The sequence below is a fragment of the Sciurus vulgaris genome (assembly GCF_902686455.1).
Source record: "Sciurus vulgaris genome assembly, chromosome: 11".
In the NCBI taxonomy this organism is placed as follows: Eukaryota; Metazoa; Chordata; class Mammalia; order Rodentia; family Sciuridae; genus Sciurus; species Sciurus vulgaris.
Genome location: NC_136472.1, coordinates 3,887,881 through 3,910,134, shown reverse-complemented (window position 1 = coordinate 3,910,134; position 22,254 = coordinate 3,887,881). Strand labels below are relative to the sequence as shown.

Below are 22,254 nucleotides of genomic sequence, written 5' to 3'. Positions count from 1 at the left end.
AGCTGGTCTTGGCTGTTAGAGCTGGCACCCCGGCAGCTACCTTTCTGCCTAACCCCGCCCAGTCAGGAGCGCCGTTCCCGCCCCTCCCACTGTGGCTGCTTTTCCTTTTGGGAATAGTTGTTAATGTTGTCATTTTGAGCAAAGGATCTGTTAGATCCAGGAAGAAGGAAAAGTGCAGTTGGGGGGGGGGGGGGTTGTTTGCTTGCTTTGTTTTTGTTTGTGGTGCTGGGATCAGCCCCAGGGCCTGGGGCACACTAAGCAGGCTCTGCCTCTGCGCCCCACCCCAGAAGAATGACAGTTTTTATTTAACCTCTACTTCCTCTTGCTTCCATGAGCTCCCTTGTTACACAGATCCAAATTTCCGACCTTCACTGTTTGCTTTTCTCCAAAAAGCTATTCAGCATTTCTTGCACGGTAGGCCCACTGGCAACAGATGCCTGTTTTTTTTTTTTTTTTCTTCATCCGAGGAAGGCTTCGCTTCTGCCTGAGTTCTGAGGGTAACCTCTCAGGTGCAGACTCCTGGTGGGTGGTTCCTGGCCAGGGAGGAGAGGAGCCCTCCACCTTCCTGTGGTGGCACTCTGTCCTCCTGCAGGAAGGCCTTCTTCCTGCCAGCTGCTAGAAGGGCTTTTCTCTTTGACAGTGGCTACCCAGGTGTAGTGCCTTCTGGTTCTCTGGGCCTGTGTCTGGAGTCTGACGGTGACTGGGGACAGGCTTTGCCTCTGTCCCTCTTTCCTCCTCCTGCTCCTTTTACTGAAAGCTCTCCCTTTGTCCCCAATTTCAATCCAATAACAAGGATACAGTTTTGAGAAAAAGGAAAAAGAATTTTTATTGTTTTGCTAGCAGAGGAGAAACACAGGGGACTCCTGTCCAGAGGCTGTGATTCTGCTCATCAGGGAGAACAGAGGGCTTTTAAAGAAGTGATTCGAAGGCTACAAGTCCATGTGTTCTCTGTCAGAGTTGTAATTCACTTGTTAATTTGGGAGATAGTCCTTTCTGGGATCTTCTGGTGCCATCCCCACATCTGGATTACTTTGCTCCTGTTGTGGGTGTTAAAGGATAGATAACTCTGCCTAGGATGGAATAGAAAGGTAATCCTGCTTCCCTGAGATTAGGGAGGAGTAGGGAGAGAGAGAAACATGTCCATTTTAAAGCTCAGTTGCATCTGGGTGGGGTGGCACACTCCTGTAATCCCAGTGGCTCCAGAGGCTGAGGCAGGAGGGTCATGAGTTCAAAGCCAGCCTCAGCAAAAGCCACGTGTTAAGCAGCTCATTGGGACTCTGTCTCTAAATAAAATGCAAAATAGGACTGGGCATGTGGTCGAGTACCCCTGAGTTCAATCCCTGGTACCCGCCTCACCACCCCCCCCAAAAAAAAAAAAAAAACTTAGTCGCAGTGGAGAGCAGCACGGGCTACGTTCTGAGCATAAAGTGGACCGCCGCCAGCTCCCATGGCACCTTCCCTGTGGTCCCACAGTCCTTGATGTTCTGTTCTTTCCATACTTCACTTACTTTGCTTTTCATTTCTGGAAGTCTCTGCCATCAGACCCTCAAGTGCAGGAGTCTTCTCTGCTGTCTGCACTGTGATGAGCCACTGAGCACTTTTTTTGGTACCTGGGCTTGAACCCTGGGGTGCTCCACCACTGAGCCACATCCCAGCCTTTTTTTTTTTTTGAGACAGGGTCTCACCAAGTGGCCCAGTCTGGGTTTAACCTTGCGATCCTCCTGCCTCGGCCTCCGAGTAGCTGGGATTACAGGTGTGTGCCACCACGCCTACTCATTTCTGTGACATTTTCATCTCTAGCATTTTTGTTGTTCTTTCTTAGAACTTCCATCTCTCTGCTGTCCTTAACTATCTGTGAGAAACACACTCACCTGTCCAGATTCAAAGAGTTGCCGAAAGCTTGGTCCTTGTTCCCAGTGCCAATCCAATAATGAGGAATGATTTTAGGAAAAAGGAAAAAAAGATGGTTTATTGCTTTGCTCCTGTTGCAAAGGCTGTGATTCTGCCTATCAGCAGGAATAGCTGGCTTTTATAGAGGTGATTCACAGAAAATGAGATTAGAGAGGAGCGATCAGGAAGGAGAAGATCAGGGAGGAGAAGATGAGGGGAAAAGATGATCAGGGAGGAGAAGTTCAGGGAAAAGAAGATTGAGAAAAAGAAAAAAGCATGTAAGTTTCAAAGCGACAAGGAAAATAGTCGAAGCATCAAGTGAACCCCTGTTACATTTACCCACGTCCATTTCTAGCTTCCATTTCTATGGAAAGAGGGCGACATCACCTCCAAGCTGCTTCCTGCTGAAAGGGGCAAAGTTGGGGGAAGAAACCCAAAGTCCTTGTTCTCTAAGGTGGGGTGTGGACCGTTAAGGCCACTCAGCACCAGAGCAGTCCAGCGGTCCACAGTGGCAGATGGCAGGTGACTGGACAAGGCACACACGGGGCAGGGATCATGCTAAGACAACAGTAAAGACAGCCAACCATCGCTTTTTTGTAAATAATTGGCACAAAGACAATTAGTATTTCAGTCAGTCTCTGAAAACCATGAGGACAGAAACTTATAATTTTATCAGTGAAAAACAGATCATATCATCAGTATAGGAGGTTAGGAAGATTTGTAGGTCGATGAAATCAGACTCAAATTAACTCAGGACAAATAAATCTCCAACTCCTGTGACCATTATTATTAGTCACTCTTACACAGGAACCCTTCCTTCATAGCCTCCAGCTTTGCTTACTTTCGGTAGGGCTGATACCAGTGTACTTCTTAGGTTATGTTAAAAACTATGGGTTTTCCTTTTAAATGACCATGTTGGACTGTGCTCAGGCTGTGCTCTCCTTCCAGGTGTTGAAGACCAACTTGGTCGAAACTGACCTTGTTCCTGTCTACTCTGAAGAGTCAGCAGACATTCCTCAGAGACACTCTTGGGGACATGGGTGAAGCCTCCTGGCTCCTTTACCTTCCCTCTACCAGTGGTGCCACTTGCCAGGATGGGTCGGGGTCTGGCTGACCATGTGTGGCTTCTCTTGGAAGCATCAGGGACATTTCCCTCTCCAATGACCCTCTGCTTTGCAGAATGTGCACTGGTTGGCTTCCTGTTCTCTAGGGTCCTCTGGATCTCCCTGATCAGCAGAGTTGCAGGGCCCAGAGAGAGGTCCTGTCTTCTCCAGGTCCTGGCTGACCTTAGGGGGCAAGGGCCAAAATGCTGGCTGCTTTTTCCTTGGCTCTTTTACTTCCCTGACTTTGGTGTCCAACCTTGGGTTTTAAACACCCAGCAAGCCAGTTTCACCAGTCTTAAAGAGGCAGTAATAGGTTATAACTTCACTATCTATAATTTTACAGATACCCCTTTTATTTAGCTGAGGTTAGTATTAGTATGGGAGGTTTTGTAGGTGATGGCTTATTATTTCATATTAACCCAGGTTTTGTTTTGTTTTTTTAAGAAGTAGTACCTCTGCAAAACACTAACAGGCAACAGTTATAAAGTTTACAAGGAAAATACAAAATGAAATTAACAGTAAAAACAAAAACAATCAGTTTGTGTAATAGTTATGAACGGAGAAAAATGATTTTTATAATCTTGAACCTTTACTTAGTTATTATATCTCCTGTCTGAGATCACAGTAATCCTTACAACAAAATTAATCTTTTGAACCCAACTTTAAATGAGCTTATTTTGGAGCCATTCTGACATGGAGTGAGGTGGGAGCAGAGCCTTATCTAGGTGAGGTGGGCCCTTCACAAATAACACAATACAGTATTGCATCTGAAGCACGAATCAAGGAAAGGCTGAGAGAGCTTTTAACTTTCTTTTTGTGAAAAAAGTGGCAGAATGCTCCCATGTTTCACAATGTCACCTTTAAACAGATCCACTCTCCTTGTCTTCCAAAATCGCCTTTAAATTTTAATTCCAGTGTGAAGAGAAACACAAAAGTGTATGTGTGACTTATTGACAACAGGTCACTTTATCCAGTTATAAGACATGAAATGACATGAATAAATGCCATCCAAATTTGTGATTTTTATACAAATTCAAGATGTTTGCTGCACAGAATTTTAGTTTGGATAACATTAGCTTGGCAAGATGCTTTCCTAAGTGTTACATTTAACTAAGTTGAACTTCTAATGTATAATTCAGAATCAAGAGTATACAGTAACAATAATCACAGTTCTGTGTGGATTAACAAAAATCAAAGGATAGCCTTAATTAAATCTCTTAGCAGTGTTAATCATCAGAAATTGACTTAGTCAAAGCAAATAGATATAAAACAGGTCTTCAAATATCAATGTGGCCCTTCTGTGTCAGATACCTGTATAAAAGAAAGCACTTGTTGGTTATCTTGCAAGTTAGCTTACATAAACTTTCTTTATATGTATTTAATAACTTTATTCATTTATTTTTTTAAAAGCATTTTTATTAGTCATTGATGAATCTTTATTTATTTATTTATTTGTATGTGGTGCTGAGATTCGAACCCAGTTCCTCACACATGCTAGGCAAGTGCTCTACCACTGAGCCACCATCCCAGCCCCTATTCATTTATTTTTATGTAGTGCTGAGGATCAAACCCAGTCTCATATATGCGAAGCAAGCACTTTACCACGGAACTACAGTGTACCCAGCCCTATACTTTCATTTTATAAACTTTCACTTAACACTTAGACGAGGCTTAGACAGATAGTTTTCAAATGCATTACATATGCCTAGTCACATATATTTAGAGTGTTAATTATATTGTTATAACCTAAGTAACAGTTGTTTGTTTAACCAATTACAAAGTAATCCTTTAAGACTTTAAAACAGGTACAAACCCTAATTCCTTTAAAGCTTAGTTTCCCCAATAAAATCTAGCAGATACAATAAAATTATATTGATAAGAGCAGATCAGTATTTCAGACTTTGCTTCATATCAGTACATTAAAGTTCAAGTATTTTGGTTTGGGAATATAGCTTAGCTGGTAGAGTACATCCTTTGTGTGCATAAGGCTTTGGGTTCAATCCCCAGCACCACAAAACATAAAGAAAAAAAAGTTCAAATAACTTTGATTCTACAAATTATTGCCAATTTAATCACAAACAAATTTTTTGAGATTTACCTTCCACAAACCTTCTGCGACTTAAACTTTCACAACTTCTTTACGTCCTTAGATTTGCCCTCTTTCATCTTAGACTTTAACCCGAGAATATTACTTTACCAGACAAAATACTTTCTCATCCAGAAACATTTCTTTTACCTTCCAATTTTCCACACTAAAATACGTTTCCATACCTCTAACTTTCTTTTATCTTTTCTAGTTTTGTAGGTTCATGAACCCTTTCTTAAATTCATATTCTGAAACAGACCTTATGAATGTCATCTGTGCATTTAATTGACACAACACATCTCATCCCAGGAGAGGGTTGTACAGTTCCGCATATACAAATAAACTGTGTCTTAATCTTTTTTCTCCCGGGTCGCATTCAAGGGGTTGGAGCACAGGATATTTCTGAGCCTGACCTGTCTCCGTTATCATTGTCATAGTGCCATCAACTTAAGTGAGTCCCCGCTGTCACTTGTACCCAGAGGCTCCTTTAGGGCCTTTCTCTTATACTAGGCCTATTGATATGTGTGGAGGAGGCCCTTCCATCCTTTTCTTCAGCCTTCCTTGAGATCCTTTGCAGAGGCTGCCTACAAGACACAGGTTGGCCTTAGTTTCTGTGTTTTTCTTTCCTGGGTGAGTTATTTATTCTGCCAGTCTCCCCAGGCATTTAGTTGATGGGATACTATTATAGCAAGAGCTGCTTTGCCCCGGTGATGAATATCACATGACCAAATGGGGTGTCCTGTCAGATCTTCAGAGGGGACACTACTTCTGTCCCCAGGTCATAACCTGACAGTGCTGGATCCTACTGCCACATCCTTTGTGGCCAGCAGCCTCCACAGCCCCACCTCCCTGCCAGGGGCAGAAGGGGCTGGAAGGCAGGGCAGAGGCCAGGTTCTCTTTGGCCATTTTTCTACAGCACGGGCAGCTTTTCTGGGATTTCCCCCCCCAGTTTAGGTCTGGCTTCCTTGGCCCACAGTGAGATGATCTGTGGCTGCCTGGGGCCAGGCTGAGAAACAGTGCTGGGAGTGCCCGAGCTGGGGTTAAAAGGTTGAAATACTTTTACCCTTTCTGGTGCCTGCTGTCCTTGCACACCAGGGCAGTGCCTTTGCACCTTCAACTTAGTTCCTGACTGTTCAGACCCTCATCATGCAACTGCATAAATGCCCGTACACACGGAATCTCTATCATGTAGTTTACCCTGCCAGACCAACTTCAATGTCAAGATTGTACAAAAAGGGAACAGAGAGAGACCACCAGAGGGGAGCCCCAAACCATGGCTGACAGATGGGAACCTTTAAATTGACCAGCCAAGATCTTTCCCAGGAGACTACCTATAGGATCAATGCAGTACTGGCCATGCCTTAAAAGGGGCAGTAACAGATACTAACAAGCCAGACAACCAGAGGGAATTCCTAAGCCACAGGCCAACAAACTGATGAGAACCTAGAACAGATCAGAAGGCAGTACATATCCATAGGTTCTAGTCCCACTTAACCGTGACTCCTATACCACTGGAGCCACAGATATCCCCAGAAAGAGGGGCCAGGTGCGTGGAATCAAGGGTTGGCATGCACAATAGGGGACTTACCAAATGGCCAAGAGTGTCTTGACTTCCCTGAGTTCAGTTTCCTTTTTCTCAAAGTGGGCCAACTGATGGAGCAATTTGTGTGCTTCAGGGAGAGAAGGCAGGAGTTCCCTGAAGCGAAAGGTGTTCGGCAGCTGTTGGGACGGTCCCTCTGTCCCTCCTTTACCCCCAGGAACCGCTCCTCTGGTTCAGCCCGAGGCAGACTAACAGCGTCTCCCAATTTCTCCAGTGGTCGGCTCTCAACAAACTCACCAGCCACCTTGTGTCCTCAGCAGGGAAGTGGGGTCTCTTGGAGGGCCAGACCTGCCCGAGAAGCTGGAGCGCGGGCTGCTCTTGGGTCCCCTCTGGGGTGCCACGTTTGTTGCTGAAAGCTTGGTCCTTGTCCCTGATGCCAAACGAATAATGAGGAACGGTTTTGAGAAAAAGAAAAAAGAAGGTTTCTTGCTTTGCTAGCAAAGGAGAAGCACAGGGACTCCTGTCCAGAGGCTGTGATTCTGCCCACCAGCAGGAGCAGGTGGCTTTTAACGAGGCGATTCAGAGGGAATAAGATCAGAGGAGAGATCAGGGAGAAGATGAGGGAAAAGAAGATTAGCGAGGAGAAGTTCAGGGTAAAGAAGATAGGGTAAAGGAAAGAACATGGAAGTTTCAAAGCTGCAAGGGAGCTAGTCAGAGCATCATGTGACCCTGTTACAGAAGGGTGGGCGGAGAGTCGTGAGGCACAGGAAGTGAGGCTCCCCGAAGGCTCGAAGGCTTCCAAGGTCTGGTGTCGGGGAGCTGAGAGGGTGATGATCACATCGTAGCCCTAGGGCTGGGTCCCTCCCCCAGTTCCTCATTGGCTGAGTGCTGTGGGTGCACAGTCTTCTCATATGTCACCTAGGTTTCACTGTCTCTCATTGGGTGATTTTTAAAAATGCACCACACAAGTATTTCGATGTCTGTCGTTCAGGCCGACCCCTTCCCCCACCTCCTGTGTGTCAAGGGCTGTTTAGGTGCATGGACGTCCACGGGCTGTGGTGCTATTGTGGGAGTTAACTGCTTCCCACTTTCCACTCTGCTCTGTTTCCCTTCCGGATGCTTTTCTTACATCCCCAGTTATTTTACATTTAAGGCTAAAAACGACTCTGGAATCGGACCACTGGACTTCCTGTGTCTCTCAGGTCTGTTCTTGCAGCTAACTGCTTTGTCCCTAGGGAGCCCCTCACATATTAATGCTGGTTGTCACAGCTTCTCCCTCTGACAATTCCAGCATGCCTGCCATGTCTAGTTCAGAAGCTGGCTTGGTCTCTACAGACCATGTTATTTTTCCTTCAGTAGACCTTGTTCTTCTCAATAGCTGGACATGCTTGTGGCGTGTCCAGCTGTGAGGAGGACCAGCTGTGAACAGGCTTCAATTTGTGGCAATCTGGGGTCTGTGACCCGGTCTCCGTGCCCAGGGAGGCAGTGCCCTGCACTGCAGCCCTCAGTGTTCCTCCACGCTCCTCTGCTTATTGACAAAGGAAGGTTGGAGCTGGCTGGAGAGGGGACTTGCCTGCCTCCAGGCAGGTTCTACTCTGGTTGAAGGGGCCTCTAGAGGGTGGCGTCTTGGGCTGTGTTGTGTTGCTGTAACATCAGACGCTGGGTAACTTAGAATGAACAGAGAGCCATTTCTCATAGTTCTGGAGTTCAAGGGCTCTGTATCTGACCAGGGTTCTCTTGCTGCATCTTTCCATGAAAGAAAGCAGAAGGACAGAAGGGGGTGTTGGGCGAGAGAGAGGTTAGACTCACTGCCTTCAGCCCTTTTCTAGTCCACCTGATCCACTCCAGAGAGTGGCCCTGTGACCTAGGCCCTTCGCCCTCAGCCCCACCTCCCAGCACTGCTGCATTTGAGAAACACACTCAGGCCAGAGCAGGGGCTGAGCCGAGCTCGGGCGTGTCTCACTGTGGTCCCTCTCCTTGCCCTCTGCCCAGAGGGTGCTTTCTCCTTGTCCCCTGTGAGAACTTGGTCAAGGTACCAGAGGTAAAACTTACAATAGTGTGGGGTCCCTCTGTCTGGTATCTCCCTGCACCTCCAGTACTTACCATCCACACCTCTGGCTCTGCAGGCTGTGTTGTGTCCTGTCCCTCTTCCAGATCCAAGAAGAGTTTGCTGTCCATAGCTTTTTGCCTGCTGTTAGGATGGAGTAGCGACTTCCAGACTTTGTGCCTATCGAACAAGAAGCCAGAAGACTTCTTCAGGCCTTTATGTGTATAATTCAAGACTGTTTGATTAGGGTTTCAAGCTTAACGTGGTCATGTTGAGGGGGCAGTAAGTCCTTTGTCATGTTGTGGATCCGCTAATCCCTAGCATACCCACGGCTGGACGACTGGCCTTGGGTGGGGGCTCTGCAAGCCCCTGACTTCCCTGACCCCCAGGGCTGCTGCTGGGCAGGGCTCGGCCAGCTGAGGGCCACCTTTGCGCAGCCCCAGAGGTGCCCACGCTGCAGGGCTTCTTCAGACTACCACCACCTTGGGCTGGTCCTGCTGCGCTGGCTTCTGAGTTGGGCAGTCATAGAGGTCCGGTGGCCGCCTCCGTAGCACCTTCTTTCCCTCTGTCTGGCTCCTTGTGAAGAGACGTCTTTCTTGCCTCATGCTGTTTCCCCGAGGTGCTGTAGGAGGCTGCCTGGCGCCTGTCATGGCGGCCCTCTGCTTCTGGCCTGTGACGGCGGCATCTGATCTGAGGAGCTCATGGTGAGGTCCAGCAGCCCCACCGGCTGCCCTCACTCTCTAGGACACCCGCTAGGCGTGAGGCCTGCTCCTCAGCCATCCTGCTGGCCCCCCTGCTGCCTTTCCTCTCTCCTGGTGCCCGTCCATTGGAACGACTCCTTCAGTTCTTCCCTCCCAGTCATGGTTCCCTCCTCAGCTCCTCACCCGCCTGTCGAGTGTTTTCTTTCAGCACTTAATAGACTTCATCTCTAAGAGTGTGCTTTGTTTCTCCTTTTGAATCTGCCTGGCCATTTGGTGGCCTTTGTTGGCCGGCTGCTCCTCATCGCCTCATGACCATGTTTCTCTAAACATTTGACACTCGCTCTTTTCGCTGTCTGTCTGGTGATGCTTGTCTGAAGGCTGGCATGTGTTGATCTCTTATTGGTCATCTCTGGTGGCTTTCCTCATGATTGCTCGGCCTTGGGCATTTAGTGACCTTGACTTGGACTTCGTTCTTGCCTAGTCATGGTTTGGTAGTTCTAGGGCCAGAATGCAGGTGCCTGCCCGAGAGCCGGGGCTCACCTACTCAGGGTCACCCTTGGGGTTCCCAGCCCTGCACTGGAGGCAGGCCCTGGGTCTGCTTTCTGGGCAGTAGACTGACAGTCCCTGCCTTTTCTACTTGTCCACCCATGGTGCCTACTGCGCTGGGGAGGCACACAGGCATCCTGCTATTGGCCCCTTGTGAGCCTGCTAGCCAGGAGCCGTTGCTAGGCAGTGCTTGTGGTGCTGGCCCTAGTGGTCCCCTGAGCCCCTTCCCACCAGTGAGGTGGGCACTGTCCACTCTGTGTTCTCACTCTTGGCCAGGTCACCTTTCTGTGCTTCTCGCTCCACACTGTGTTCTTTGCCTTCAGCTTCCATGATAAACTGCAGATTGTCTGGGCAATCCTTGCCTGTCACTGCTCAAAGTCAAGTTGCTGAGAAACTGGATTCCTCCAGGGTGGACAAGGACCGTGTTTCTCTCTCCTGAGTGCAGGGGGACCTGTGGGTGTGGTCAGAGGGGACGGGGCACACCCAGGGTGCACCATGGCCACCCAGCTGGTTGTGCGAGATTCGCTGTCTCCCCTGGGCTTGATGCCTCTGGAGTTGGGGCACTGATTGGCTCATACTGCCATGCTGGAGGTGCCTGGTGAGACCTGGCACAGCGTGGGTATTCTGTCCCTTCCTGTAGACGTTGCTGGACAAGGCAGAGGACTTGCTTTCTGACTGGTTGGACTCCACGCGTGGCAGTGAGGTGACCGACAATTCCATTTTCTCCCAGCTGCCCAAGTTCTGGGAAGGGGAGTTCCACAAGGACATGAAAGCTCTGAATGTAAGTGTCTCACGCTTGCTCGTAGGCCAGTGGCCTGGGTTCCAGATTCCTGTTTTGGTGAAGTCAGAAGGCCTGTGTGATCCAGTGTCCTCACCTTGCAAGCCAGTGCAGAGTTCCTCCTTTGGCGATTGAGCAGCTGGGTCAGCACTGGGCATGAGCCAGGGGCATGAGTATCTTCCTCATTTGGTTTTTAACCAGAACGTTCACCTTTATTTTCCCCTTGCCCGGAGGATAAATCGCGAACTCTCGTAAAGGTTGGAGACTCCTGTAAGGACAGGCAGGTGTCACTGTGGCTTCTGAGCCTCTGGTGAGGAAAGGCCACGAGGCATCCTGAGGCCTCTTGCCTGCAGGTTTGAGGCAGGAAGGAAGCAGACCTTGCGTCTTCCACCTTTCTTCATCTCACGGTCGTCCCCAAGCAAGGCCTTTTCATCCACTTTATCACAAGGGAACTAAGGGAACTAAATTCTCAGTGACCCAGAGCCAAGCTAGTGAGGCAGGGACACTGGTGACCCAACCAAGTAGTCGGCCCACAGGGAAGCCTCAGAGCCCAGACCCTGCCCGCTTGCCTGTCCCTGGGACTGTGCGGGACTTCCTGTGTGACAGATAGGCGATGTTTTCATAGCGTGTGTTCGTGGGGAGCCAAAGGGTTTGGAAGGGACGTATGAGACTTGTCCTTGTCACCTGCAGGTTCTGCCTCCAGATGTCCTGACCCGGGTTAGCGAGTATGTACCGGAAATTGTGAACTTTGTCCAGAAGATTGTGGACAATGGCTATGGGTGAGCACAAGGGACCTCCCTCAGCCTTCCAGGGCAGCCACCCCCACCCCATGTCTGGGCCTGGAAGCAGGAGAGCCTGTGCCTGGGGTCACTGGGGCACTGCCCTCATGGTGCGTTGCTCTACGTGGAGCTCCCGGCATGCTACTGTCCCAGTAGGTGTTGAACTGTGCAGGCACCACCTGGTGCCATGGGGCAGGAAGCAGAGGGACAGGTGACAGTGGCGTACGGCCTGTCCTGAAGCCCCAGCAGCCTTCTTCCTGCAGCTCCACAGCCCTGGGCCCCTCAGACAGGCCCAGGATCCTGCCCTGGGGCCTCAGGGAAGACTGGGCCCAAGTCTGCTGGGAGGCTTAGCAGTTAAGACCTCAGGTCACTGGGCTTCCACACCACCTGGACACTTGAAGAGTGTGTGTCTTGGCATCTGATCCCAAGGACAGGTGCATGTCACCAGCGTCCCATTCCTTAGCTGTGATTTTAATGCACGCACTGCTTCTCATGCCCTGGTGCGTCCCTCCATCATGTCTGATGCAGGAAACACTTGCCCTATTTCTGAAGTCAGTCTGCTCTAAAGGAACCCCAAGGAAGCTCAGCCAGGACCCAGGAGCCTGGGCAGTGCTCGATGTTCCAGGCGGGCAGCCCTGCCCAGCTAGTGTGGGGCCCTGGACCTGGCTCTGGTGACCACCCTCCCCACCTGGCTGCATATACTGGACAAAGGAGGAGTGAGGCTCCAGCCACACCCGCAGTGGCGGTGGCTCTGAAATGACAGTGCCACCTCCCCACTTAACACAGGTTGCTGTAGGGCACCGTGAGATTGGTCCCAGTAGAAGGCATAGGCGAACCCTTTCATGGAAGACAGGTTATCAGGCCTGGATAGCCTGGAGGCTCTTAGAGAGCCGTGGCAGGGCCCCAGGGGGGTGGCAGGCAGGTGGGGTGAGGTGGTGGCATGCCGTGCAGGGTGGTGTCATCAGTTGAGGCCATGGCACCAGGTGGCGGGTTCCTGTGGCACATACTGCTTAGCAGCAGAGAGGCTGCCCCATGGCAGGCAGGAGCCCCCACTCAGACTGCACAGCTGGCATGGCTTCCCAACAGCCACAGGGAAGGTGGAAACAGCAGAGACTTGGCGCTTATGACTTTGCAGCCCTCTAATTCCAGACTGATGTCCTTTGGCACCTGCTAGATCCCCCATTTCCTCTTCTGTCTTCCAGATATGCTTCAAATGGGTCTGTCTACTTTGACACCCTGAAGTTTGCTTCCAGTGAGAAACACTCCTATGGCAAGCTGGTGCCCGAAGCCGTTGGGGACCAGGCAGCTCTGCAGGAGGGGGAAGGTAAGAAGCAAGCCCGAGTGCATGACTGAAAGGACCCCTTCCTACACGAGCCACGCTTCCGCTGGGTGGCCAAGAAAGTGCTGCTTCCCCCAAAGGGACTTCAGGGCTTGTCCTCACTAGACCACGAAACGCCTTGTTTCTTATAAAGCAAAGAGAGTGGCCACTGCTGTCCTTACAAGTGGCCTGGGGCCTTGATTCTTGGGGCTGCTGTCACCGTGCGTGAGGTTCAAATAGACTGTGGGACTCTAGAATGCGATCAAGTGTCATGAGTCCCTCAATCTCCAGCCACATTTTAAAACAGGGAGCCAGGCTCTCTGAGCCCGGCAGAGCCCATGTGGGACACCTGGATACCCGTGTTCTCCACACTCATTCCATGAGTGAGGCTGAGATGTACCCACGAGGGCCAAGTATTTGCAGGGTATGTGTGGCTCCCACACTGGGCATGTTGCTCACCTACCCCTATTTCTGGGAGTCAGCTTGGCCATAAAAGTTGCTTTTAATCAAGAAATACTAGAATCTAAAACAACACAAAAATGTTGAAAGAAGACAGGCTGAGCCAGTGTAGGGACACTGGCATGTTTGACCCCATGGCATTTAAGGCTCCAGTGTTCACAGGCATAGAAGGAGGGAGGACTCGGACCCACAGTCGCCACACCTATATCTGTGCCCTTCTCAGTAGCAGAGTCAAGCTGGCAAGATGAGCAGGTGGGGAAGATTGGAATATGGTGAGCGGGCACGGCCTGAGAGCATGGCTCCTTATGCGCCCCACGTGGGTGGCAAAGGGAAGTCGGCGTGTGCTCCAGAGTTGCTTTCATGGGGCCTCATTCCCTGAGCACAGCACAATGTGCAGCGTGCAAGGCTCGGACTCTGTGGGATGTGCAAGAGAGAGGCCTGTGTCTGACACCTGGGAGGACAGGACGCTATAGCCAGGTGTGGCGTGCACCTGTGGGTACCTAGCCAGGTGTGTAAGGGGACAAAGCGAGCAGATGAGGAGCTCTGGAAGAGGGCAAGACAGCAACCAGGAGGGGTAAAGATAGACGTGGACTCGGTGGAGAGCCTGGCGAGCCAAATGCTGCTTCTTCACGAAGATAAGCAAAGTAGAAAAGGCTCGTTCCCCTAGGACAGGACAGACCTCTGACTGGCCGGGTCCTAGGAACGGCGAGAGCACAGCCCCACCTCGGATAGGAAGGCCGGCAGGGGGCACACCTGCCCTGTAAGGGCACTTCCTCCTGCTTCCACCTCCTCGCAGAAGGGGAGATGACATGGGCTACGTACCCCTCGCGTGTTAGAGGAAGCGTGCTCTCAGAAGGAACGTGCAGCTGGGCACAGTGGCACACACCTGTAAGCCCATCTCCTCGGGAGCCTGAGGCAGGAGGATCGTTAAGTTGTAAGCCATCCTGGGCAACATAGTGAGACTCTGTCTCAAATAAGGTAAAAAGAACTGGGAATGTGACTCAGAGGTACAAGGCTTGCCCAGCACGTGTGAGGCCCTGGTTCCACCCTCAGCACCGTGGTGACACACGAACGTGGGAAAGCCAGGTTGCCAGAGGCTGGCCACATGACAGGCCGTCCCTGCAGAGAACTCCGAGAGCCTGCGGGGTCAGAGACAGGAGCTGAGACACAGGACAGAGGAATTGTGTGACTTATTTCTCTTAAAGTCTGAAGCAAATTATGAGCTTTGCCAAATAATGACCGTCAGGGGCTTGGACTATGAGAGACATGATTTTTTTTTTTTTTTTGTAATATTTTTCAAAATGTATCTGTTAAAGTAAGTCATTTGACGCAGACATTCACGAATGAGTGTTTGAGGTGACCTCTAATTAAAAACCTATATAAAAGAGGGGGTCGTGGAGCTACATCCAGCTGTGGTTCCGGGTACTGCTGGTGGCAGAACAGCAAGAGATAGACATGAGACCAGCTGGAGTCCATCCTGCAGTGTCTGCTGGGCTTGGAGATGTTTCAGCCCGTCGACACACCCAAACACTGACTGTGATGGTTCCTGGGTTGAAAGCTGTTGGCCATCGTCCTCCATGTCCCTGGTCCTGAGGCTCTGGCTTGGGACATCCTTGACTTGGCTGCCCCTCCTTTGTCTTCTGGGAAGCTCAGGACTGGCACCTCCACAGCTCCCAGAAAGGTAGAGCTGCACTTGCCACCTGGTCAGGGCCCTGGGATGGAGTCTGTGCTTCCTGCTCCAGGGCTTCCCACAGGGGACAGTGTCACTAGGGAAGGATGCAGTGACCCCCCAGACACTTGAGGGCCAGACTGGGTCCTGGTGCCCTTGTGCCTGGAGCAGAGGCCTTTACTCTGCCTCTTACCAGGCCAGGGTGGCCCTTAGTGTGGAGGCTGGTCTGGCCTGTGGACCCCTCGTCCACGGCGCTGCCATCTGTCCTGCCCTCAGGTACATGGAGAGGTACCCCATGGCTGAGGCAGCACCCTGCAGAACACCGCCTGCCCTCCTGCAAGACCCCAAGGACTGTTGGCCCTTGGCTCATGGCCTTCCTGGCTGCTCCTTAGCTTCTTCCCCTCATGTCCCTTGTGAGTCCAGGAAGGAGGACAGCAGCTCAGCTGTGCCTTGTGCCTCCCAGAACCCACAGGCTGACAGCTGTGCAGTCCATTGACCTAGTGATCCCACCTGCATGTACCTGAGTCCCCAAGCTCTGCCCCAGTGAGCTGCACACCAGGTCACTTTCAGCCCAGAGCACCGTGACCTGACCTAGAGGTGTGGAGAGCCAGGGCTGCTAGGAGGTAGGATGAGGTGAGCATCTTAGACTCAAGGGCACCTCTGCAGCCCCAGGGATTGGCTTGACCTGGCATGTGAGCAAGTGTTTGGAGCTCACAGCTGCATTTCCCAAATCCAGCTCGTCAGCACCAGTACCTGTCACAGCAGCCTTGAGGGCGCACTAGAGCAAGCTAGTGAGAAGGGCAGGCTGTGGGCAGCAGAGCAGCTGTGGAGGGAGGTGCTGAGTGAATCACCCTGCCCCACCTCCCCCTCGCCTGCAGGCGACCTGAGCATCTCGGCAGACCGCCTGAGTGAGAAACGTTCTCCCAATGACTTCGCCCTGTGGAAGGCCTCCAAGCCAGGAGAGCCGTCCTGGCCATGCCCCTGGGGGAAGGTGAGCAGGGCTGGGCTGGGAACGGGGCTGGAGGTGGCAGGAAGAGGCATTGCAGTGGGCGGCAGGCATCAGCCACAGCCCTGGTCCCCTGCAGGGCAACTCTGATGGGGGTCAGATACCAGCACCCAGGCGGCCCCTGGGTTCCGATGCCCTGTGGACTCCATCTGAATGTGGCTAGCTCCAGAGGGCAAGGTGGCCTGTGACGGCAGTCCTGCCTGCAGTGCTGTGGGAAGGGGAGTGGTCATCTGCCACTTGGAGTGCTGGGGGATTCTGAAGTGGGTCCCAGGCTTCTGCTGAGCCTTGAGATGGCTCTTGAACTGTCCAGAAGGAGGTACCTCTTCGTGTTTTTGTGTGTGTCTAATTCAACACATGTCCTGGCGAGATTCAGAGGCTTAAGGGTTGTCATATCGGATCAGAAAAGGCCTACGCAGGCAAATCGAGCTGTTGACGTCCCCAGGGTCGTCCCGGATGGCACATCGAGTGCTCCGCCATGGCAGGCACGCTTCTGGGAGCCTCGATGGACATTCACGGAGGAGGGTTTGACCTCCGGTTCCCCCACCACGACAACGAGCTGGCGCAGTCAGAGGTGAGCAAAGCTGGAGAAGCCACCAGCGGGCCTCAGGAAGGGCCTCTCTAGAGGGACTTGACTTTCGCACTGGGGCTTGCAAGGCATTTGACCTGATCACAAGCCTGATTTCCCACACTGACAGCCTGGCCTTTCTGACAGACAAGTTCAGATTCAAACCAGTCCTGTTACCTGTTGGCTGGTGACCCAGCATGGTCCCTCTGAACCTCAGTTGCCCACCTAGGAAAGGCAGCACTTGTTCAGTGGAGGGCGCACACAGTGGGGCAACAGTGCGCCCAGTGTCCAGCTCCCCTGGCAGTTGAGGCCCTGGGATGCCAGCAAGCATCCTTCCCGTCTTCCCACACAGGCCTACTTTGAAAACGACTGCTGGGTCAGGTACTTCCTCCACACAGGCCACCTGACGATCGCAGGCTGCAAGATGTCGAAGTCTCTAAAGAACTTCGTCACCATCAAGGACGCCTTGAAGAAGCACTCGGGTAAGTCTTCAGCACGTGCACCCTCGCTCGGAGGCATGGTCAGGTGGCCACTGGGCCTGAGGACACCCTGTGCTTTCGCTCCCCAGCACGGCAGTTGCGGCTGGCCTTCCTCATGCACTCCTGGAAGGACACGCTGGATTATTCCAGCAATACCATGGAGTCGGCGCTGCAGTATGAGAAGTTCATGAACGTGAGTCCCCAGCTCTTGCTGGGGGTAGGAAGTGGCCACCACCACCTCCACAGGTGCCTGTGGTCCATGTGAGCAACAGCTCCTTCCTGCCCTGGCAGGCCAGGGCACAGCACAGGTGAAGGCAACTCAGGGCCATGGGACGAGGACACACTTCCCCAAAAGATCTAGCAGTCTGGCAGGGTTTGAGAAGGCTGTGTCCCTCCTGTTCATGCAGGATGGCTCTTTCTGACCTGGGCTCCTATAAAGCAAGCATCTCACAGGCTCAAAAAGAGCATGCTGCTGACCCAGAGATCATGCTCGCGCTCTCTTTTGGGCCCAGGGTAAATGCGGGTTTTGCCTGAAGTAAAATCCCCTCGGGACAATTCATCAGAAATGTCTAAATGGGAAAGTTGCCTGAATGCAACTAAACTGACTTTCCTAATTTCAGGAGTTTTTCTTAAATGTGAAAGATATCCTTCGAGCTCCTGTTGACATCACCGGCCAGTTTGAAAAGTGGGAAGATGAAGAAGCAGAACTCAATAAGAAGTAAGGTGGAGCCTTTTCTTCTGTGGGCATGTGCTTGTTCTGTTCAGCCCAGGGTGACACCCTGCGTCCCATCCAGGTGGCCGAGAGGGGGCAGGCTGTCGCCCACCGTGGCCTGTCCAGGTGGTTGAGAGAAGCTGGGCCCTGTTGCCCACCACGACAGGCCCGGGAGACAAGATGTTCCACAGAACATGCAGCATCTGATGGGCCTGCTCTGCTTGTGGGACATTTTGGAGAGTTGTAGATGGTGTCTGACAGTGTTCCTTTTCTTTCATGCTTAGCTTTTATGACAAGAGAAGGGCGGTTCACGAAGCCCTCTGTGACAATGTTGATACCCGCACCGTCATGGAAGAGATGCGGGCCCTGGTCAGTCAGTGCAACCTCTATATGGCGGCCCGAAAGGCTACAAGGCGGAGGCCCAACCGGGCTTTGCTGGAGAGTATCGCTGTGTACCTCACCCACATGCTGAAGGTGCGCCAGGTCCCCCGAAGCACAAGCTCTGTGCCCGCGTGGGCCCCGGTGACAGGCCCCATGTGTGGAAACAGGCCTCTGCCACACAAACCCTCGAGGCCAAGACACCTCCTGGCATCCACACACCAGGGATCGCGGCTGCAGCACTGGGCCTCCCTACCTCCATGCTCTCTGCTCCCACACTGGGGTTGGGGAAGTGAAACCATGTTCCAGACCTCGACTCTGAGCTCATCTTGTGCAGAGCCACTTCTGGGGCAGTGCCGCCAAGGCCAGTGGGCCCTCGGGGAGGCAGGAGTGGTCGGCCAAGCCAGGGCTCCACCTGGATGACAACCCGGCATGGGTTCTGAGCTCTGGGACCTGCTCGTCCACCTTCCCTGGCCATGGAGCCCCACCAGAGAGGGCTGCACACATCAGAACACGCGTGGGCCACTGGCTGCATAAGACATCTCACCTCTTCATCCTGCATGCAGGTCATGTGCCATCTCTTTCTTCTCTAGATCTTTGGGGCCATAGAAGAGGAAAGCTCCCTGGGTTTCCCAGTCGGAGGGCCTAAGAACAACTTAAATGTAAGTAGTGCATTCCTGGCCCACAGGTCCCTGCCTCAGGCCATCCACCCCTCCCCACTGCTGGTTCCTCTGGAAGGCGCCAGGAGTCTCACCCACCTGGCAGCCCTTAGGGTGTACTGAGACAGGCACAGGTCCCTTCCCCACCAACCCTTCCAGTCCTATTTCACATGTGACTTCGCAGCTGCCCCATAGTGTGTGGAAGGGTGGCCTTGGCAGCTGGCTGTTAGCGATGCTTTTGCTGCTCTGCTGTCATGAGCTCCAACCTGGCACACTTGACTGAATGGGTCCTTGATTGCCCATGCCATGTCACACATCCCGTCACCCTGGTATCCACAGGAGTTGGTCACCAGGACCCCGGAGAACACCAGAACCCATGGGTGCTGAGGCCCTGACACTGGTAGTTCTCGTTCGTGCATAAGTCATGGGTCCTCCCACACTGCCTGTCATTGCTCGGGGGTCTTTGAGGCCTAATGCAGTGTAAATGCTCCCTTTATGGTGGCAATACGTGGTGTAAGAGATGATGGGAGAAAGGCCTGCATGTTCAGGGTGGACACACTCATGTCCCTGACCATTGCCATACCTGGTTGGTTGCACCCTTGAATGTGCAGCCTGAGGACTTGAGGACCAACGTGGCTTCACTAAAGGCCACATGTACGGCACAGAACTTACGTTGACTGGAGATTGCTCCACCATCTCCTCTGCCTCACGGGGCTGGGCAGAAACCAAGACCAGACCAACTGCAGCTATGATACTGTGCTCAGGGTTTGTGCACAGTGCCAGCCCCCACTATGGGAGCAGGAGGAAGTCATCCTGCAGAGCCGTCTATGTGCCAGGTCTGAACATGCAAACAAACCCATCCTGGATGCACTCTGCTTGTCTGCAGTTGGCTTCTCCATTTGCAGTCACGTATGAGCCCGCACAGGTGTTAGATTCCTGTGCTCCATAAGGGCTACCATTTCAGATGTCCTTGTACTCTCCCCCGCTGGAGAGTGCTCCTTAATTACGAGGCAAGAATACATATATATACATTTAAGAGTAACTGCTGCTGTTCTAATGAATCCAGGAGCTCAGTACAAAGTAAAAAGGGAAAACCTTTTTAAAATCTGTCTCCTAAAGATAAGCAGTGAGGACAGACCCCCTGCGGATGGAGCTCAGGGCTTCCAGGAGTCACTTCCAGGAAGGGAGATGCTCCTGGAGCTGCAGAGCTGCTTTTTAGAAAGAAAATCTGCTTTGTTTTCATGTGCAAATGATACCAGGATATTTATTTTCTTTGAAATAGGCAAAAGACAGCTCCTAGGCTGTCAGTCTGCCTTTGAACCTACACCAGTGTTTGATCTTTAACTCCACTGTGGCCATGGGAATTCTTTCACATGCTGCTCTGGGCATCCTTCACATGTCCTCATTGGCCCCTTTGAAGTCAGCTCCTTGGAGATAGCCCACCATGAGGAAATGAGCCAATAGGACACGCCTGCCAGGCCAAGCATCCTGCAGCCCACAGCTCACTTCTAAGTCAAGTGTACCAGTTGACTTAAAAGTCCCAAGTGCTGTAGAGGCTGAAGAGGTAGTGCCTGGTCTCCACCTCCTTGGTATTGGCCATGAACCCCACTATGGTTAGTCAAACCACTGGGGACTCGCCAGTCCCAGGCCTCCATGAGACAGGCCCTACAGCCATCCAAGAGCCCCCTGGGCACCCTGCTGGCCCAAAGCTGTGCTGTTTTCAGAGCATGAATAGAGATAAAGGCCCCAAACCACCTGGAAATCCAGAGTCTCAACCGTGGGGAGGCAGCCTCTGTCCAGAGGCGAGACTAGGCCCAGGACATTCAGCTCAGACTGGTGGCTCACAGGCCCAGCCAGCTGATGTACTCGCTATGTTGTGTCTTGGTTCTTGAGCTACCATGTAACCTAGAGGCAGAGACCTTGCTCAGAAGCCCCTTGAGGGCTGGGGAGATAGCTCAGCTGATAGAGTGCTTGCCTCGTAAGCACAAGGCCCTGAGTTCGATCCCCAGTACCGCAAAAAAAAAAAAAAAAAGAAGCCCCTTGAGCTTTGATCCTACTGAACAGACAGGAGGAAGGCATGTGAAGAAGTGGCTGGAGCTTGGACTTGTGCACTGTTTCACCTTGTCTGGCACGGTCCTCCCTCCGGCCTCGCCCTCGGCTCTCCTGTGGTGGTTAATGCTCGTGCAGGTGTTAGAGCGCGTGAACACCTTGGTGGAGGTGGTCAGCTTGAAGCAGGCACGCATGTGACTCATGCACAGCCCAGACCACTTGGAACATAAGGAAGGTCCTCGTTGCTCTGCGTCTGGCCTGCCGTCAGCATGCCGTCAGCACCGAATAGAGCAGCTGCTGAGCACCTCTGGCCAGGAGAGGAAAGGACGCTTGGTGCCCTCTGGCCCATGTCACCTGTGCTGGGTGCTCACAAGTGCTGGTCACCTGCACACCTAGAGCAGACCCCATGTTAGGGAGAAGGGGACACGGCACAGCAGCGCTCACTGCCCAGGCTGTCCCTGCCTTCAGCTCATTTGCTAAGTTGCACACCTACCAAGCGTTCGCTCACAAATGCAGGGCGAGCTGCTGTCTGAACCAAGCCCTTCTTTCACAGCTCGAGGCCACTGTCATGCCCTACCTTCAGGTGTTGTCGGAATTCAGAGAAGGCGTGCGGAAGATCGCCCGGGAGAAGAAAGGTGAGGCTGATGTTCGGGAGCGGGAGCAGCTCTTCTTTGCCGGGCAAGTGCCGCGACTGCTCCCTGCAGCATTGCCAACCCTGCTGCCTCATCCTGTGCGGGCCACCCATGCAGCGGGTGTACAGTGTCCCCGGCTGGCCCCCAGGGACAGCATGAAGGTGTGGAGCCTGGAGAACCGCCCTGGCTGAGAGCCGCTCTCAACTAAAGGCGGCGAGGACTGCTGTGGTCTACCTGCAGGGCCACCTGAGGGCTGGGTTCTGCTCCTGGTGCCTGGGCAGGCGAGCTCCAGGAGCCTTCTGCTGGGCCAGGCGTGCCCAGAGTCACTGTTCCGCCCAGGGCTGGCAGCTGAATGCCTTGAGATTGGGGGTCCCCCAGGAGGGCTTTCTGTCTGTGGTTCATCCTTTGACATTGAGGTGTGTGTTATTTGAGATTTGGAAAGTGCTGAATATCTACGTTTTGGTTTTTTGGCCGGTTCTTAAAAATCGTTAAACCTGGCAATAGTGGTGTCCAGTAGTCCTCCAGCTTCTCATGCTGAAGGTCCTCGAGTCTGTGGCAGCACTGCTAACACCCATTAGGATACTGGGTGGGCCCTAGGCAGCTGCTTTCCCCACACTGTCCCATCTGACCTCACAGTTTTACAGAAAAGGACAGCAGGATCTGGAGGAGTTAGACTGTGCTCTTGCCAGCCACAGCAGGTCGGTGTGAGGTGTCTGAATCGTCGGCCTCCACTGTGCAGAGTCCATCATGATGTCACTGCGGGACAGTGTCAGGCCAAGTGACTGATGGTGGAGTGGCAGGGCCCCCAGGGGAACCTCAGGGAGAGGCCCCCCTTTTTTGTCCTTTGTCTTAGATGTG

General features: G+C 52.4%; 1 protein-coding gene across 3 annotated transcripts in view; it reads left to right on the top strand.

Moving 5' to 3' along the window:
• The window catches only part of CARS1 (cysteinyl-tRNA synthetase 1), a 58,510-nt gene that overhangs the window by 26,782 nt on the left and 9,474 nt on the right, over positions 1 to 22,254 (top strand). For all 3 annotated transcript variants that reach the window (XM_079104927.1, XM_079104929.1, XM_079104928.1), the window contains 11 exons: positions 10,554 to 10,694; positions 11,382 to 11,470; positions 12,673 to 12,794; positions 15,795 to 15,907; positions 16,365 to 16,493; positions 16,840 to 16,969; positions 17,056 to 17,159; positions 17,587 to 17,684; positions 17,963 to 18,152; positions 18,650 to 18,718; positions 21,318 to 21,399. In XM_079104927.1, the coding sequence (XP_078961053.1) occupies positions 10,554 to 10,694; positions 11,382 to 11,470; positions 12,673 to 12,794; positions 15,795 to 15,907; positions 16,365 to 16,493; positions 16,840 to 16,969; positions 17,056 to 17,159; positions 17,587 to 17,684; positions 17,963 to 18,152; positions 18,650 to 18,718; positions 21,318 to 21,399 (1,267 nt within the window). The remainder of the gene's footprint in view (positions 1 to 10,553; positions 10,695 to 11,381; positions 11,471 to 12,672; positions 12,795 to 15,794; positions 15,908 to 16,364; positions 16,494 to 16,839; positions 16,970 to 17,055; positions 17,160 to 17,586; positions 17,685 to 17,962; positions 18,153 to 18,649; positions 18,719 to 21,317; positions 21,400 to 22,254) is intronic.